General features: G+C 40.0%; 1 protein-coding gene across 5 annotated transcripts in view; it reads right to left on the reverse strand.

The window, feature by feature from the left end:
- The window catches only part of KCNN2 (potassium calcium-activated channel subfamily N member 2), a 405,489-nt gene that overhangs the window by 128,289 nt on the left and 257,501 nt on the right, over positions 1 to 19,699 (reverse strand). For 3 of the 5 annotated variants that reach the window (XM_070569539.1, XM_070569537.1, XM_070569538.1), the window contains exons 3-5: positions 5,444 to 5,652; positions 3,334 to 4,601; positions 2,626 to 2,721 (exon numbers count right to left, since the gene is read on the reverse strand). In XM_070569539.1, the coding sequence (XP_070425640.1) occupies positions 2,626 to 2,721; positions 3,334 to 4,601; positions 5,444 to 5,465 (1,386 nt within the window). In that variant the 5' untranslated portion in view covers positions 5,466 to 5,652. Of the gene's footprint in view, positions 1 to 2,625; positions 2,722 to 3,333; positions 4,612 to 5,443; positions 5,653 to 19,699 lie in introns of those variants that run through there. The other 2 variants (XM_008513898.2, XM_070569540.1) reach the window with 2 other exon arrangements.

The following is a 19,699-nucleotide window of genomic DNA, read 5'->3' on the forward strand; positions in this document are numbered from 1 at the left end:
CTCTGGATAAATTAGAACATTCCTACTTTTTCCTGGTTCTCGATTTCTAGCTCAGGTTCTCTGCATTTATTTGGTCCTCTTCCATTTTATATTTCTTTAAAAAGCATCTAAGAACTTAGAGCTTCAGCTTGAGGAAGAAATCCCTCTAGATAAAACACTGAGTGCAAAAGCTACATCAAAAAACAACTAAATGATATTACCCAAGCACCTATTTTGAAGTTATCTTAAGTGTGATTGGTTCAACGGACACCATATATAAAATAAACTCGATTTTAGAAATCTAACATTCTGTGATGTTTATATTGCCCTGCCAGTAGAGAAGTTCACTGTGCTTATTCGCCTTAGAGGGCAATCCATGTCCTCATTTTTCTCACCCATGCTATACATACTTTAATCAATATATCTATACATTTGTATAAAAGAAATAGTCCTCAAAATTAGCCAATGAGTGGAATTCTTTCAAGAGCGACATAATCTATAAAAATATGATTTCCTGTATTTTTATTAGTTCCTATAAGTTTCAAGAGTTCTAATACGGTGTTAAATTCTGTTACAACACATAATTAGCATTTGGTAGCTCCTCTCAGACTCCTATAAATTATTTCAAAAAAATCTCGTAATAATTCTTAAAAATCCAGTGTTCTCAGGAAGACACTTTGTTCTTGCTGTTAACGCCATCAAATTCTCCCCCATGAATGCTTATTTAGCTGTGTGCTTTTCAGAAGGACTAGGCAATAATATGAAAGCTGATGTTTAATTAAAAAAACAAAAACAAAAACAAAAACAAACCCCCAGCAAGGTATCTTTCCAGGATGGATTAAGCAAAACCACTCCGGTCTCTGAGCAAAAAATCTTAAGTTACTTCATTTTTAAAAATACATTAAGAGATTTTAGAAGAATCTTTCAAGTTTAACTCTATTCATATACCAAACTTTTGAATTTAGAGAAAAACCACAGACAAAGAAGTGTCCATGTTTCAGGGCTGTTGGCAAGCAGTAGCTGAGCGCAGCAGGAAGCATTCTGGACTGGAAGCTAGGAGGACAGGCCTGGTCACGCTCTGCGCCGTCTAGCTGTATGTTCTGGCAAGCTACTTACCTCTTCTGACTTCAGGTTCCTCATCCATAAACTGAGCCAAAGGACCGTTAGACCTATTTTGTTCCTTCCAGCTCTAAGTATCTATTCTTCAAGTCAAAATGAGAAGATACACTTATAATGTTTTTTACATTTTAGCATCACTTTAAAATGTGTGAAACAATCTCAAAAGCCCACGATCACTAGTACTGAAATAAAGACAGACCTATGTAAATTATTAAAATTCTAAAGAGTTCAAACGTGTGTTTGCCTTGTTTTGCCAGTGCGGTTTTATTACTTACCTCTAAATATTCTCACTCTTTCTAATTCTCATTCTCTAATCTCATTCCTTCAAAATCACATTCTTCAAAGTTTTTTCAAATTTGAAGGCAAGCTGAAGTAATTTCTCCCTCTTCATTTGGGGTAACGTGCATCTTTATTTTGTTTGGGCAAGAGTTAAAATTGGTTTCTTCCATATCTAGTATTTGTTTGCTAATTATTAACTTAAAATAATTCAACTTATAATTAATACTAAATTGTTTAAATGGAAAGTTCTTTACAATGCCTTAAATTCAAAGGAAACTCCTAAAGGAAATCAGCCTAAATTTGAAGGTTTATTAGTTCCATCAAATGTCTAACAACTGCTCCAGAAAAAATCAGAAAATATATATTAGCGTAATTTATAAACTGGAAAATCCCAACTTCTCAATTTTTTTGAAAACTCTAGTTATATCAGTTCATAAACTTTAATATTCCTTTGACTGTAGGCTACAGCAAAGTAAACAACTCAAAAGGTGACTCACAAATTCTATACAGAGTATTGTGAAATTGTCAGTAACAGGGAAATCTAACAATAGAGTTCCTGGCTGCATTTAAACAAAACAAACATTTTCCTAACAAGACGACCCACAAGGGCAGTGTGCTCTGCTCCCGAATGAATTTAAAAAAATAATAATGTAATGACTGTAGCTAACAATCTATCAAACTACCAGATACACAGAATTTATATTGTAAACTTACAACAGAGTTTTTTCTTTAATGGTGGGGGATATAGAAAGGGTTAGAGCTTTTCTCATGTCTTATTGATATATATTTGTTAGGAGTATCACGAGCCTATTTTCTTCTCTAAGCTACACTGTAGAAGATGATACGGATGGACAAGGTCTTCCAGAATGACGCACCCACCAGAAAGATGTGTGTCAAACAGGAATGCACATACACCGCACAGATTAAGGCCTGTACATAAACTGGCTTTCAGGAAAACAAATACAGTGACTGATTTGAAGAAGTGGATCTACCTAAAGAAGAGAGGGGAAATCCGAAGGGTTTAACAATTGCATCCCAGAAACGACTGCATGTTTACATGCTGCACTGTTCTGTTTCGTTTTTAACTTCTTGAAAGAACAGGTGAGGTGCTAACGTAAGAATACAGCATGTGTCTTCTGTAACCTCAAGCAAGGACACAAGGGCTTGGAAAAAGTGTCTGCTGCCTTGCGCCTCTCCAGGCTGGCGGCTCGGCTTTGGGTCATTCATAAACAGCAGAACCGAAGTTACCTGTATTTCCCTGGCGTGGTACACGATGATCAGACCGAGCAAGATGATCGTGGAGAGACTGATAAGGCATTTCAGAGCTAAGGAATACAGCGACGCCTGCAACACAGTCAGACAGAAGCACTTTTAAGAAAGAAGCACTTTTAACCACCTTTCAGGCCCCAGGAGTCAGTCAGTCCCTGGCAAGCAGACGAACTCCCAGAAGGAAGATGGGGAGGGGAGACACCTGTCTCGGCCCTCTGATCTGTCAGATCGCTTGGCCTCAAAGGGAAGCAAAAGGAGAGGAAAGCGGGGAAGGCGGATGGCCAAGCGCATGGCCATGGCAGACCCAAGCGCAGTTCCTGCCTCTTAAAGCCGGAGAGGAAGTTATTCCTGAGTCTAAACGCTTCAGATTAAAAGGGGCTTCCTAAATCCCGAGCATTAGGAGAGGAATAGAGCATGCTTTCCCCACCAACTCCGGGCGCCACTTATTGAATGCGCCCAAACGCTCTGGGCACTCTTAGTGCCTCCAGAACTTTGGCTGCGCGCGGAAAGGCTTCCGCTCCGGAGTCGCCTCGAGAAGTATTGGTGCTCGCCGTCCCAGCGGGCACCTCCGATCGTCCCGGGGAGGCTCGAGACAGGCAGCCTGGGAGTTCCCGCCAGTGCCCATCCCAACCACGCGGGGTCCAGCTCCGCGGCCCGGGAAGGGTGGGCAGGAGTTTGAGCACCTACCTTGTCGTAGGCGCCCCACGACAGCTCGGTCTCGATGACCATGACCACGATGCCGAACATGCCGAAGATGAGCGCGTAGTCGCTGAGCCGCTTGCGCTTCTCGAAGAGGGCGCGCCGGTGGCCCAGCTTGTAGCCGATGTTCTGGTTCTTCTTTTTGCTGGACTTGGTGCCACTGCTGCTGCCGTGCCCGCTGCCGCCGCCGCCGCCTCCTCCAGTGCTGCCTCCGCCGCCGGCTCCGTAGAGCGCCAGGTTGTTGGAGTTGTTGTGCTCCGGTTTAGAAACCACGATCTCCGGGGCTGAGGACGAAGCGGCGGCGGCTGCAGACGGGGAGGACGCGCCGCCACCTCCTCCGAGCGACGCGGGGGGCTGCAGGGGCTGCGCCTCCGAGTCCATCTCGTGCAGGTTCCGGCGGGACGCGCTCAAGTTGCTGAGCGGCCGCATGACGCCCCCGTTGTACCTGCAGCTGCTCATGGCTATTTCGGTGAAGGGGTTGCTCTCGCGGCGCGCCTGGGGCTGGTGGTGCTGGTGGTGCGCCTGGTGCGAGTGGTGGTGGTGGTGCGAGAGCGGGGGCCCGGAGCCCAGGCTGCCGAGGCTGCCCGTGGGGCTGCCGGCGGGCTGCAGGCTGTGGCACTGGTGGTACTGGGAGGCGGACGCCGGCTGCTGCGCGTACTGCTGCCGGAGCGCACTGGCATGGCTGGACGGCGTCAGCTCGCTCACATTGAGCTGGCTGCCCCGGCGCGACGAGCAGCAGCAGCAGCACGACGAGCCCGACAGCGGCGAGGAGGTGCGGGTCCGGAAGGCGCCGCCGGGCGAGGAGGTGCGGAGCAGCAGGGACAGGTTATCCCCCGCCCCCGCCACCGGGGCACCGGAGGAGGCGCAGCTGTTGCACCGGAGGCATGGGCTGCTGCCGCCGCTGCCCGGCTGCTGGTGCGCGAGGTGCGGGTGGTGGTGAGAGTGCGGGAGGGGCGCGAAGGGCGGGCACGGCTTGTCCTGGCTCTGTTGCTGCTGCTGGCAATGCAGGTGTGAGGAGCGCGGCGGCGGTGGCGGCTGCTCTGAGAAGAAGCCGCGCTGGAACTGCAATGGGGTTTCCATGTCAGGGCTGTTAAAGCTGCAGGGAGACCAGGCGGTGGTGCACCCTGCGCAATGCGTTATGGTCGGGAGCGGGGACTCCTGCTGCTGGTGCGAGGAAGGGCCCATGCCGGCTCCGGTAGAATCCAGGCGGCGAGTCCGATTGGTTGGGCGCACCAAAACAATGGGCATGACATCACCTGCGGGGACCGAGACTGAGTTTGCGGCGCGCGCGGCTTAGGGGATCGCGTGTGTGTGAAGGAGACAGATGCGGAGGGGGGGATCTGCAGGATGAAAACCCTAGGGTGCGCAGGACAGGGTGAGGGCAGGGGTTCTACCTGCTGAATGGGAGCACCGGTGAGCACCACCGGGATGGGGACCCCCCCAGGCAGTGCAGCCTGGCTGCAGGCGGAGGAGAAAAGAAAGCGGGTGTCTCTCCTTCCCGTGCCGCCGCCCCGCTAACTAGTGCTGGACGCGCAGTCTAGATCACCTGCGCCGGGCACTGCAGCACTTCGGGCCACCCTAGCCATGGGTCAGGCGCGGGTACAGTGCAGAACCCGAGCCACTCCTGCACCCCCATGCACGCTTCGTAGGGCTGCAATACAGCAGCCCCCTCGCCCCACGCCCACCTCTCCCCAATCGTCCCTCGGAGAGTAGGCTGCCTACTGCCCGCCAAATAACTGCGGGGGCACCCGCTTTGGATAGAAAAAGTTTGGCTACTGGTTACGCCAATGCAGCAGGGCTTGGGGCGAACCCCGGAGCCTGAGCCCGCGTTTGGCCGCTGGGAGATCAGAGCGAGCCCAGCGTCCGGATCTTCCCCGGCCGCTCGGCTCCAGCGCCTGGGCGTCGGGATCGGCTACGCGGCGCTCTCGCCCGACTGCGCTGCAGCGCGGGTAGGGTTAACCGCCTCGGCACCCGGGCTGGGGGAGGATGGGGGCGGGGCTGGAGGAGGGGATCCCCGCCGTCCGCGGGAGGAGCCCGCGCGGGCTTCCCGGGTCCCCCTGGCGGGGGCGGAGGGCTTTCCCCGCTACCGCCCGCTCACATTTGCGCCTTCTGCGGAACATGAGGGGCTGGCGCCCCCGGCCGCCGGGTTCCGGGTTCCGGGCTCCGGCGCTCAGGCCCTCTGGCTGCCCCAGTGGGTAGGTCCGCGGGCTTCTCCGGCCGTAGAGAGACGGCTTGCTCCAGGGTCTGGGGGCTGCTCAGCGACCACCAGCTGCCAGCTCCTCTTCTGTCCCTCTTCCTCCTCCCCACCTGCAGCACAGACACAAAGCAAAGGCGGGTCACCGATGCGCAAACACCGAGCATCTTCTTTGCCAAGACCTGACTGCAGCCGCGGGTTGGAGAGGGGCCTGGCGCGGGCTGATTCACACCGGTAGTCATAGCCGAGCTGGGAAATTAATGATAACTCGTGCTGAATAACGCTGCCCGGGGACAGTGCTGGACCCTGCTTGCGTTAGGTCTAATAATTATTTATTTGCTAATAAACCAATAAAAACATGCATTTTGTGTCTCAAAATTCCCTGTGATGTGTTCTCCTAGACGATATACCAGCACAGAGCGGTAGGGGACCCTTTCCAGGGTTCTTTGTTGCTGCTCCGTCTTAAGTCTTTATCTTTTGTATTTCTTTGCAAATTGAAATTCAAGTTTCCGGAAAAGAAAATGAAATTGGCCAGTTGAATATTTGTTTCCATTTTAAATTGTGATTTTAAAGCATGATTTTTATGGAAGAGATTATTATAATGAATTAGACCAAGAAATTTAGAGTGAAAGTGGATCACCCTCATTAGGTAATTGGAATTCTCAACTGGATCCAATTTCTTGATATTCTACTCGGCAGCTGCCCTAAACTTGCTTACCAGGTACCTGCTCCTAAGAGTCTCTGTGTGTGTTTTCAATGCCATGGAGTGAATAATTCATTTTAGGATATCCTTTGGACATGGGTTAGACAATTTTAATTTTTTGTACATGCAGGTAAACAGATCCAGAAGAAAAAAGGGAGAGGGTTGCTTTTAGTCTCAAAGTCCTGACTTGCAATAATGAATACTGTCAGACCCTGAAGTTCTCAAAGGTCTGGATCAAGAATAGAATTTGAATGGCTAAAAATTGGAGACAAGATTTTGTTTTTATAATCTATTATGATTTTTGGCAATTCAATAAAACTTGTTTAGAATAATGAAGCTCCTTGAATCTTTGGGGTGGCTGAGTAGATATTGCATTAATTGCGTGTAGAGCATGACTATTAAAAACAAGTCTAACGAGTAATTTGAATTTACAATGAAAGCTTCCAAATTCAGTTATTCACCTTCTAGTGTGAAACAAACTCAAGCACAAAAGCCGTTATACATTTGTTTTCACTTTGTAACAAATTATCTAGCCTTCAAGTTGCTATGTAGCTGATTAAGTAAAAAGTTTGATTCATCTTTACAAATCTAAGTACTTCAAAGAAGTGTTATCATGGTAAATTAATATTTTCATTAGCCTTCCATAAATTTAGATGAAAGATTACATAGTCTCCCTCCCCAAATATCACAATAATTGTTACCAGCATTAAATTAGATATAAGGTTCTTGAGTTAGTAAAAAATCATAAGAAATCTAATGGCTGCATCTGCTTTGTCAGACTTTCTCAAATAGCAAATTCAAGGTTCCAAATAGAGGTTGGATAGACAAAATAACAGGAAAAAAATACTGTATCTTTTTCCATGTATATCTCTATGCCTCAGTACAGGAGTAGGTGTGGTGCCATTAATCACGTAGAAACAGTGTTCACTGAGATTTACAGCAATGATGTATGGAGTTCCCACTACTCACAAAGGGGATTCAGGCGGAGGATGGGATGCACAAGGTAACAAAGAAATGGAGATTTGGCCCACAGCAGAAGGAACTGTCAGAATACCAAAACTCAGATTAACAGTGCTCCCGCCTAGCCAATATATTGAAAACTCATGAAATATTATAATAATGTGAAACCCACTGTGATTGGAGAGAAAGGAGGGCAAGTCAGTCAGAGATTTATCACCTTTCTGTTAAGGAATCAACTGATCACACGCACTCAAAAAATCATCTTGCTACTAAATGTCTGTATTTGGAGGTGTGATAATCCTCTATTAGTATGATGATGAAAAACCACAAGATGCCTCAACAACTTTGTTTCATTTTTAATCTGAATCCTCATAACTTTATTATTTGAGGCATCACATACTGTTGGGTTATGACAGGGGTACATGTAAGAAGTTCGTATTTTCATCATTCCTTTTTTCTTTATAAAATTAACAAATGAATTTTAAGCTTATATGTAAACTTTTCAAACACGTATACCATAATTTTGCTTTTTTTCCTATATAGGCTTATAGAGATACACACAAAGTTAAGCAGTTAAAGCAACAAAGACAATATTCTTCCACATGGATAATGCTTTGCACATAGTAGACACTCATATTTGTGAGAGTGATGAGGGAAGAAGAGAGGGAGAGAATGAAGAAAGATCACAAAACAAGGGCCTGCAACCTCCAATGAAAAGATTTTGGGAAATTACATTTGCTTCTCTTTCTGCCATTAAGATATATAAGTGCTGGAATTTCTCTAGTTTAACACCAGAGGTCATACTCATCCACAAAATGCATTTCAAATGTAATCAATTCAATACCTTTATTTCCAGTATCACTTTTTGTAAAATTCCCTGTTTTTTCTTATAGATTAGAACCATTGCTTCCCCAGATTTGTTGCATTTCAAGCTCATGAACATTCACATACACATAATACCACCTCCCCTCCCCCCCACACGCACACTTAATAGTGGTTTTAGAGGAATAGTTTTCCCGGACCGCAGGGCCTTGGGAAGAAGCTTCAGGTTATTTGCACTCCGATCCCTTACTTTATTCAGATTTATGTTATGCCATTGTTTATAATTCTCTTTTTCATAGGAATTATTTGTCTTTGCCATCTCTCTTCATTGTTCCTTAAAAAAACAGGACTCCCTTGAATTTGGATGTTTCTGGTCTATTTCCAAAGGCACAGCAGTTGAGGCAAGGATCCAGGGCATCTTTTTCCCACACTGAGCAGCCTGAGGGAAATTTGACCTGCAGAGTAAATGTTTTTCTGAGCCATTCTTTTTTCTTTTCCTAGGTGAGTAAAGTATTTGGTGGTGCCAAACACAGAGGTTGTGATAAGGCACACACAGCCTCTCTGAATTTAGTTTGCTCAGCGGTCAATGCAAATCGGGACTCAGGATGGTATCCGAGTTGTTTTCTTAGCACAGTAATAATTCCATGTTTCCTGAAACATAACAATTAAAGGGCCCATAAAAACACTGTTATTCTTAAACCACATATTGTCCTAACTTCATAATAGACTACATTTGAAGAAAATATTAGAATAATAGTTATTACATGTATGTTTTATACTTCTGCATAATGAGAAAGTATCAAGACCTGAATGAGCTTCTTGATGATAGTTTTGTTAATTATTCAGGGACTAATTTTCACACTGGGGCTATTCATTAACTTCGCCAATGTTTTCTACTCTCATCCTTGTCTCCTACCATTTCTCAGCTAATTAGCATATCTACAAAAGTCTCAGCAATGCCAGCAAAAAAAGGTAGACCTTATACCAGTTTTGCTAGTAGAATTGAACTGTTATATAATTAAATATGTAAACAGGTTGAAATTATTGACTGTATAAGTCTTTTTAAAATAGTCTGTGGATTTCATAAACAAACATCCCTTGGCAGCTAGAAACACACATCCAAATCTAGAAAGTCATTAAAGAAAACTTACCGGACAGCACATTCTAGTTTATAGATCAGTTTCTCATGTGTTATTTTATTTGCATCTCACAAGAACCCTTATGGAAGGTATGGAAGGTTTTATTATTATCTCCATTTTACAGGTAAGGATAATACCTGAGATTCAGTCCCTCGGCTGCCCAAGGTCACATAGCTAGCATCTAGCGAGGAGGAGCCAGACTTCCAACACAGTCTTCTGAGTCTTTCTGTTTAACACTCTTCTAACCTTTCCTCCATAGCAGAAGAATAACATATTGACTCTATTGACTCATATAGGTTTGTACTCCACTAATAGTCCAGGAATGGACAGCAGTTGCTTATCATTACCACTCACTGCTTTGAATGACCTCATGGACATTTCCTCACTGGCTTGATTGGGATTCTGTGATCCTTAACTATTGTCCTCTTGTCGACTTCATTTGATCAACAGAATAATTTATGAGGATCTAATTTAAGTATGGATGAAATGGCAGTGTTGTATGCATGCAGGTCCAAGGAGCCTAATTAAAAAGTATTTAAAAAAAATAAAGATCCTGCTGTATTCACACACAGTTTTCTACCTGCTTTGCTAGCATCCTGGACATTTCTTACTTTTGGCAACATCCACAGTAGAAGCTGAAGGCCAATGACAAGTACTTATTGGCACTAACAAAGACTGTTTTGTCTTCTTATGTCATAAGAGAGAAACAACAGGATCTAGCTCTTTGCCCTGTGGCTTAGAGAACTTCTCTGCAGTCCCACAGGGATCGAGCCTGGCTCCTTGGATCCTGCATGCTCTGAGTTGTCCTCTCATCGTGTCCCCCTTTATGTCAAAGAGTGAGGTAACCAGAGAAAGGAAGCCAGGCTGTCCACCTCAGGTGGAGAGAGAAATCAGTGTGTCTCAAAGAATTAGCAAAAGTGGGACCAAAGATACACAAAACCATCCTAAATACTGAGGTCAAAGCTTCCATTCAGTGATCCCAAAAGCTCCGTGGCTGCTCAGTGCCCAAACATGATGAGGCTACAAATGGTCTCAGAAGTTTCTTTTCCCTCTGAAATCCAATGTATTTTCCCATCATTATTTTTCTCATCTCTTGCAGGATTAGGGCACACGTGTGTTAGCTCTTTTTTCTCTTCTCCTGATCTCATCTCTGTGAATTTCATTCCCATCTGTTATTTAGCAACACTCCATGTTTTCCTTTTTCTCTTCCACCTCTTGCCAAACAGGCTTAGGAAATGTACCTACTACTCTTTGTCTATCTTTATATTATTGTCTCTTTCTGGAACTGTTTGTAAATACCCATCCCCAAATACTTGTCTTAAGGCAAGGAGAGAGTTGGTGCCCATTCATATAAAAGGAAAGAACCATGATTTTCTAAGTTGAATTGAACATAATGCTGTCAGCAACGACACTCTAAATGCTAAATTACCTTCAAGGTTTGCATATTCATCCTCATCTCATAAACCAGGTTTTTCTTAAAAATGACTTTTATTCAATGTTGTTGCAATTTTACAGCCATAAATTTAGTAGCACTTTTTCTCTACTGTTTTAATTAGTGTGCAAGAATTATCCATATGATACAGAATGGTATACAAGATATAACATATCAGGAAAAACACAACAGATATATACTAGACAAATATGATGAAAAATCTATTTCACACAGTGTTTTGCCCTTGCTACCTAGGATGAGTCCTTCTCAAGAATGTTTTAATTAGTTAAAACTATCAGATACTTTCATTCACAAATCAAGTTCTCTTAACAAGGGATATTTCTTGGCTCATATAACTGAAAATATCATAATTAGGAAAGACTTCAATGCTGTTTGATTCAGAGGTTACGATATCAAGAAGGCTCCAGCTACTTTCCTCAAATATCTACTTGTCATTGTCCTTCTTCACACATATTGGCTTACTCCTCAGGTTAATTTCCCTTAAGCTAGGAAAATGCGCTGTAGCAGTTCAAGTCTTCATATCCACACCCACATCATCCAGAGGGAAGCAGATCAACCTCTGCCCAAGATTCCAAACAACTCTCTTGACATGTCTATTGAACCAGCTTGGTTCACATGCCCAGCTCTGAACTCTACTTAAAGAATGTTTAAAATATAGTATGATGGGAATGACTCATCAGAGAATCCCAATAAAGAGAAATTATTAAAAAGAACTAAATGGAAACTCTAGAGTTGAAAAGTACAATAACCAAAATGAAGAATTCACTAGAGAGGCTCAATAGTAGATTTGAGCTGGAAGAAAAAAAAATCACAGCTTGAGGACATCAAAATAAAACGACAGACTGATATTTATCAATATAGATGTAAAAATCCTCAAACAAAATATAATCAAACTGAATACAGCAACATATAAAAATTATCAATATCATAGGAATGTAAGGTCAGTTTAACACCAAGAATCAGTTAGTGTACTACAACATATCAACAGAATAAAGGACAAAAACCATATAATCATCTTGAGAGACACAGAAAAGAACATTTGACAAAATTTAAAACTCTTTCATGATAAACATAGTCAACAATCTAGGAATAGGATACTTTCTCAATCCAATAAAAGGCATCTATGAGGGCCAGCCTTATGGCATGATGGTTAAGTTTTGTGCACTCTGTTTTGGTGGCCCAGGTTCGTGGGTTCGGATCCCAGGCGCAGACCTACACCACTTGTCAGCCATGCTATGGCAGCAACCCACATATAAAATAGATGGACATTGGCACAGCTGAGCTAATCTTCCTCAGCAAAAGACCCCACAAAAAACAAAAAAAAAAGGCATCTATGAAAAATTCATTGCTAAAATCATACTTTCTGGTGAAAAGCTAAATGCTTCTCTACTAAAATCGGAAACAAGACAACAATATCCATTCTTTCTGCTTCTATTAAATATTGTACTGGAAGTTATAGTCAGCTCCATGGACAAGAAAAAGAAATAAAAGACATCCAGATGGAAAGGAAGAAATAAAACTATTTCTATTCACAGATGACATGATTTTATATGTAGAGAATCCTAAGGAATTCACTAAAATGTTAGTGGAACTAGTAAACAAGTTCAGCAGATTTCTGGATACAAGATCAATATAAAAAAAACAACGATATTTCTCTACAGTAGCAATGAGCAATTTAAAAATGAAATTAAAAAAATTCCATGTGCATTACAATAAAAATTAATAAGATATTTAGAAATGTATCAACAAAAATGTGAAACTTATACTTAAACTAAAAACTGTTGAAAGAAATAAGTCCTAAATGGAAAGACATCCCATGTTCATGAACCAGAAGATTTAATATTGTTAACATGTCAGTACTCCCCAAATTAACCTATAGATTCTATCATATGGAAATTCACATAGCCCAGAATAGCCAAAACAATCTTCAAAAAGAACAAAGTTGAAGGACTCACACTTGCTGAATAAAAACTTACTACAAGTCTACAGTAATAAAGATAGTATATAATGGAATAGAGAGAGATATAGAGATCAATGGAACAGAATTGAGAGTCCAGAAATAAACCTTTATATTTATGGTTAAGTGATTTTTGACAAGGATGACAAGATAATTCAATGAGGATAGAACAGTCTTTTCAACAAATGGTGTTAGGAAAACTGGATATCCAAATGTAAAAAAAAAAAAAATGAACTTGGACCCCTTCCTTACACAATATACAAAAAATAACTCAAAATGGATCAAAGACCTAAATGTAAGAACAAAAACTATAAAATTCTTAAAAGAAGCCATATGAGTGAGTCACTGTGACCTTGAGTTAGTCAATAGTTCCTTAGACATGACACTAAAAGCATAAGCTACGAAAGAAAAAAATCAGCTAAATTAGACTTCATCAAATTTTAAAACTTTTGTGCTTCAAAGGACACTAACAGGAGAGTGAAAAAACAATCTACAGAGTGGGAAAAAATATTTGCAAATCATAGATATGAAAAGGGACTTATATCCAGAGTATATAAAGAACTCTTACAACTTGATAATAAAAACAATAAATAACCCACAGCAAAGTCTCTAAATAGATATTTCTCCAAAGAAGATATAAAAATGAGCTATAAGCTCATGAAAACAAACGCACAACATCATTAGCCACTAGGGAAATGTAAATCAAAAGTACAGTTAGATATCGCTTCACACCCACTAGGTTGCCTATAATAAAAAAGACAGATAATAACACGTGTTGGAGAGGATATGGTGAAATTGGAACCCTCATATATGGCTGGTGGGAATGTAAAATGGCACAATTCCTTTGGAAAACAGTTTGGCCATTCTTCAAAGTATTAAAAGTAAAGTTATCATATTACCCAGTAATTCTACTCCTAGGTATATGCTCAAGAGAAATGTAAATATACATCTACACAAAAACTTGCACATTGAATGTTTATAGCATCATTATTCATAATAGACAAAGACTGGAAAGAATTCAAATGTCCATCAACTAATGAGAGTATAGATAAAATGTGATATATTCTTACAAAGGAATATTATTCATCAGTAAAAAGAAATGAAGTTTTGATACATGATATAATATGGAGGAAACTTGAACACATGTGAAGGAAGGCTAGTTACAAAAGATCACATATTGTATGATTCCATCTATAGGAAATGTCCAGAATAGGCAAAGTTATAAACAAAAAGTTATTGTTTTGAGCTGGGATTGGGGGAGGGTCAGTAAATGGGGTGTCACTGTTAATAGGTATAGTATTTCTTTTTGATATGATAAAAATACGTTAAAATTAGACAGTGGTGATGGTCACATAACTGTGAATATTTTAAAAATCATTGATTTGTACACCTTAAATGGGTGAATTGTGTGGTACGTGAATACATCTCAAGAAAGTTGTTAAAAATTGATGAGAGTAATCCCCAAACAAAACTGAATGATAAAATGAAAGTATCAATTTAAAATGAATATTGATGAGGCCACATTTGATCTTTAAGATTAGAGAGGAGCAGGAATAAGTTTTCCTAGGTGGCATAAGAGACAATTATCTATGCATTTCAAGGCATCTGAGGATTTAAGACTTTTCCCCTGAGACTCTGTCTATATGGCTTATAAATCTGAACAGCATCATGATTCAAAGAATATCCTAGAAGAATGAGCTGTGGCATTTTTATTTTAATTGTAGAATGTAGATTTCTCTCACTGACATATAAGTAATAGATCAGGTATATTTTGTACTGAATTCTACAGTTAAAAATCACTCATGAAATGATCCTAACACACAGTGTAAAGGACCCAGGACTTAAGCATTCTCTGAAGATGGCTGGTAACGGTTACTTGCAGTCTTAATTAATCTTCTCTGTAATCTCTTAGCTCTATCACCTTTCAGTAGCTCAGACATATACTTACAGCATGGTGAGATTGAAACCTTTTTTAAGAGGTTATCAGTGGCAATTTTGGAAGTATATGCTCTCAGTTTTGAGGGCTGGCAGCAAGACTGCACTTCACACCCAGCCTGTAGCACATGGTTCGGCTGTTTGAAGCACATATCTCCAGGGACTCGGCAGTCAAGAATACACAGCACAAGGCAGGCACCGTGTAGGTGGCCAGGGTCTCATTTGATATGGACAAGTGACTGGAGGCCCAGGATCAGACTCACTGCAGTACTCACTTCAAAAGAGACCAGGGGAGTCAGAGGCCCTCTTAGGAGAGCTGAGCCAGCAGCTCAAAGCTGTCTCGTAGATGTTGTCCGGGGGAGCTTGGATTGGAGGTGGGTGTTATATCAGAGGAACGCAGAATTCCTGACCATTTCCTATTCTTACATGAAAAACTAATTTGCTCGTGGAGTCTCTTATTTGTGCTTTTAGCCAAGACAAAGGTCATGTTTTTGCTTCAATTTATTAAACACATTGCTAAGAGTGAGAAACTTCTTTTCTTACTTTTTTAGTGGTCCCATGGACAATGGAAAAAGATGTAGAAAACAGAACACTTTGTTCTTGAAGATAAATTACATGAAGTGTACCAAACCATTGAAAAAAGATTAATCGGAAAGGTTTTTTTAGTTTATTAAGCAGAATTCCAAGATAAAGTACTCTAACATTTCCTGTTCTAGTTTTAGTATTTTGCTTATCTCAAGATCAAGGCCGTGGAGAACAGAGAGAAGGCAATCTTAAAACTGGGCTTTACCTACAAGTGGTAGAATCTGACATAGCTGATGGAGTGCTACTTTCCTCCTTGGCCTACCTGAGAGCTGACCTCGTGTTATTAGATCTCCAGTCAGAGGGGAGGGGAGGAGAAGTTAGTCTCGTGTGGATTTATGTAGGACAGGGAAAAGGAAGGGCATTTCACTTCACTTTTGTCCCTTTCTTTAACAAGTAGCAGAGAAAATATCTTATGTTTGTACGTCTTACTCTTATAGTCCTTCGGAGGCCCTTATGATCTCTTTTCTTTCTTCTTTTTTTCCCTCTGAGAGGAATCTCTGAATTTTCCTAGGAAGCAGTCTTCATTCTCCCGTATTAAGGAGGATCTTGGTTTCACAGTCTTCAGAAGAAATCAAAAAAGGAGAGAAGGATGAAGTCTTTCACATAACTAACTAGAGAGACCCCAGTTAACAGCAGACTAAAAGAAGAAATAAGCAAGAAGAGGAAACATTAGTTTACATTTGAAGATAGCAATGAATATGACACAGATTATGTCCCCAAAAAGCTCAAAGGAGAAGACATTTGTTTCTTTCTCATTCAGTTTCTAAATACTAGCAAAATTTCTTAAATAAAAGTTTAGAAAGCCTTTCTATGCCTTCTTCATGTAGCTGACTCAACTAATCCTTAAAATCACAACTCACTAAATGTAAGGAGCAAAACTGTAGAAGTATTGAAGAATATAAAGGAGGTACAGTTTAAGGATCTAAAGATGGAGAAGGTTTTCCTTAGCAAGTCACTAAATTCAACAACCATAAAGGAAAAGACAACTGATTTGATCTTATAGCATTATAAAACATCCACAGGGACCAAAAACAAAAAGACAAGTGCCATATTTAACAAAGAATTAACATCAAGAATATGTTTTTTAAAAATTCTAAGAAATTGATGAGAAAAAGAAAAAAAAGACAAACTGGATGGAGAAATAATAAAAGGATACAAATAAGCAATTCAAAGAAGATGAAATCCAAATGGTCAAAGAAAGCAAAAAAAAGACCTCTGAATAGTCAAGAAAATGCAAATGGAAATAAAATTCTTTTTCTATTACACTGAATGATGATACTATATAATATATTGATGAGGATACAAAAAACTAGCTCTCTCATACACCATAGATAGGAGTATAAGTTGGTAAAGCCTATTTGAAAACCAATTTGGCCTACCCATCAAAATGTTAAATCTACAACTTTTCACTTAGCAAGTCCACTAATTGGAATCTATTTTTCAAAAATATTTGCACATATGCACAAAGACATATTTACAGTGATGTTCACTGTAGCATGATGCCTTATACCAAAAAAAAAGAAAAACAAAACAGAATAAAATGAATGCCTAACAAATGCATCCTACTACAGTTTTTTAAAAGGATGAATAAGATCTATCTGTAGAGAAATGGAATGATCACCAATGCTTATCACTAAACAAATCTAAGTGACAGAAAAATTCATACAATATGATCCACGTATAAGAAATTACATGCTTCTATCTCTATGTAAATTCATAGGAAGGAGACCATCAGGATGGTAGTTGTAAGTGCTGAGGAGCGGATGCGGCTGTGGGCACGAAGGGCAGCTTTTAAGTGTTGCTTGCTGGGTGAATCATATACAATAAATGAATTTTTGACATAAAAAGGAAGAAAGAAAAAAAAACCATGAAGCTCAGGCACGTGAACCTACTCTGAGCCCTTTCCTGATCCCTTACACGCCCCGTTCTGTACTTCCCAGCATTGTAATCACTGATTCCTCATCTCCACTGGCATTAGGTACATGGGAGGTGTCCCATAAGTGTTTGTTGAATTAATGTTGAATTAAAGTTAGATTCATAAACAAAAAGTAGTTGCTTTAGGAAAAAAGAAAAACCTAGAGGCTGCACAAACATCCAACAACCAAAGTCTAGTTTATTTATTTACTGATTTATTAAGTAAATTACTGAACTCATACATGTGAACTTAATTTTTTGCTTGGTTTTGTTCTGCTGTATGGAAATAGATCTTTACTGTGGTCTTTAATCAAGGTTACTGAATATTCTGCGTTGGTCACCCCTGAAGTCTGGATCTAATTGCCATCACAAAGTTAATTAGGCCTCTACTGAAGTTTTTTTTTTTTTTTCCCTAAAACAGAAATGGTTGTAAGCATATGAGCAAGAACTATGCCAGAATCAGATTCTAGCTATCAGATTTTTATACAGGTAAGAGCAAAACTAGACATGAACTATAGATTAGGCCCAGTTTTACCAATGAGGTAGCTACTTACCTTTTAAAAGTAAGTGGCCTTTTGGCCATGAGGTGAGCTAAAATAATAATTTCCTAAACTTTGCTATAAAAAGCTAATTCCACTTAACTTTCTGGAACTACTTCATTTATCACCAGTTGAGGGGAAGATGGAGGTGGTGGCGGTCATCATTGTGGCAATAGAAGTTTTCTACAGCGTTAAAAATTTTATGCATTTATTTTATGTGTGTGTCAAGTATAAAAGATTATTTTTTTGTATAATCCATGCTAAAGGAGAACAATGGGCAAAAATACATCCCATTAGTTTTTCCGGAAATAAACAAAAATACAGAAATCAAATCAAAAAAATTTTAAAGAAAATAAGATATGAGGTAAAACTGATAGTTCAGAGAACTGAAAATAATAAGGCCACATGCAATATCTCCAGCAGCTAATAGTAACTAAATAGGCCTTTCAAAACTATAATCATTGCAAATTTGATGTTTTTAAATATTTGTGAGGAATTTTATAATCCTTAATTTAATGTATTTTAGGCTTATTTTTTTTCTCCTCTGACTTCATTTGCTCACCAACATCTTCCTGCGTAATAGGATTTTGATTAGAGAAGCTTAAAACTCATGCATAATGCAATTCCTATTCACATTCTCATCACTCCTCCAGGGAATTTTGATATATGGGTATGTGTGTGTATATATATATATATATATATGAATATGATTCAGTTCTTACCACAATTTCTTGGATTCTTCATCATTCCCTACCTCAATGATGTTCTGATTTAATTTCCATTTAGTGGGGCATACTCTCAGAATGCTTACATGCCTGAGATGTCCTTTTATTGTCAGGTGAATAACGTCTTAGTATATTCTGAGTATACAGTTCTTGGAATGGGGTCATTTCCTCTGAGTAGCCTACATATGTTATTTCATTAAATTCTAGCTTCCAACCTTGCTATTGAGAATTTAGATGCTGGTCTGATTTCCTGTCCAATGAAAATAATCTTTGGCCCCCTGACCTGGAAGCTTTCAAGATTTTCTCCATGTTCTTGGAGTTCAGAAATTTTCAGAATTTTAGGATATATTTAGATGTACGGATTTTTTTTCCCCATTAATTCTTTTACAGATTTGACAGTTTATTTTAAAGGTTCTAGTCTTTCTTTAGCTCAGAGTATTTTTACTCTATTATTTATTTTTTATTATTTATACTCCATTATTTTTCCTTTTTCTAGAATACTAATTATTTACATATTTTGTATCCTAGGTATGTCTTTCAAATCATTTATTTGTCCACTCAGGATTTTCATTCCTCTGTATTTTTGTCTGTGCTTTGAGATACAACCTCCATTTAATCTTCCAGAACACCAATGTGGTGCTCATTGTACACATTCTTATTTTAAGTCACTGTATTAAATTATTAAATTCTGAAAATAATTCTTTAAGTTTCAAACTCTCTCCTGGAGAGTTCTCATTATGTTTTTTAAGCTTTTTATTTTGACGTAATATTAGACTTATGAAAAACGGCATAGATCTAGAGTTCTATTTACTCTTCTCTCAGCAACCCTTAGTGTTAACATCTTATATAGCAATCGCTTTTATCAAAACCAGGAGATTAACATTGATGCCATTAACTAAGTTATAGATCATATTCAAATTTCAGCAGTTTCCCCACTATTATTATTTTTTATGGTCCATGAACCAATCTAGAAACTCACATTGATTTTAATTGTCATGTTTCCTTAGACTCCTCCAATCTGTGACAGTTCTTCAGTCTTTGTCATTCATGACCTTAACACTTTTGAAGAGTACTGGTGAGTTATTTTGTAGAACATGCCTCAATGTGGGTTTGTCTGATATTGTCTGATGATTTGACCGAGGTTATGGGTATTTGGCAAGGATACCACAGAAGTAATGCATGAGATCAGGAGGTACATGATGTTGATGGATCTTAATATTATAACGTTAATTTTGATCACTTGGTTAACAAGTTGTCTGCCATGTTTCTCCATTATAAAGTTACTATTTTTCCCTGTGGGGTTAATAAGTATCTTATGGGAAGATTCATACTATTCCTCATAATTTCACCCACTAATTTTAATCTCTCTCAATGATTCTTCCCTGCAATGATTATCATCGTGGTGTTTATCTAATAGCGATTTTCTCT

Source organism: Equus przewalskii, chromosome 13, assembly GCF_037783145.1.
Source record: "Equus przewalskii isolate Varuska chromosome 13, EquPr2, whole genome shotgun sequence".
NCBI classification, from domain to species: domain Eukaryota; kingdom Metazoa; phylum Chordata; class Mammalia; order Perissodactyla; family Equidae; genus Equus; species Equus przewalskii.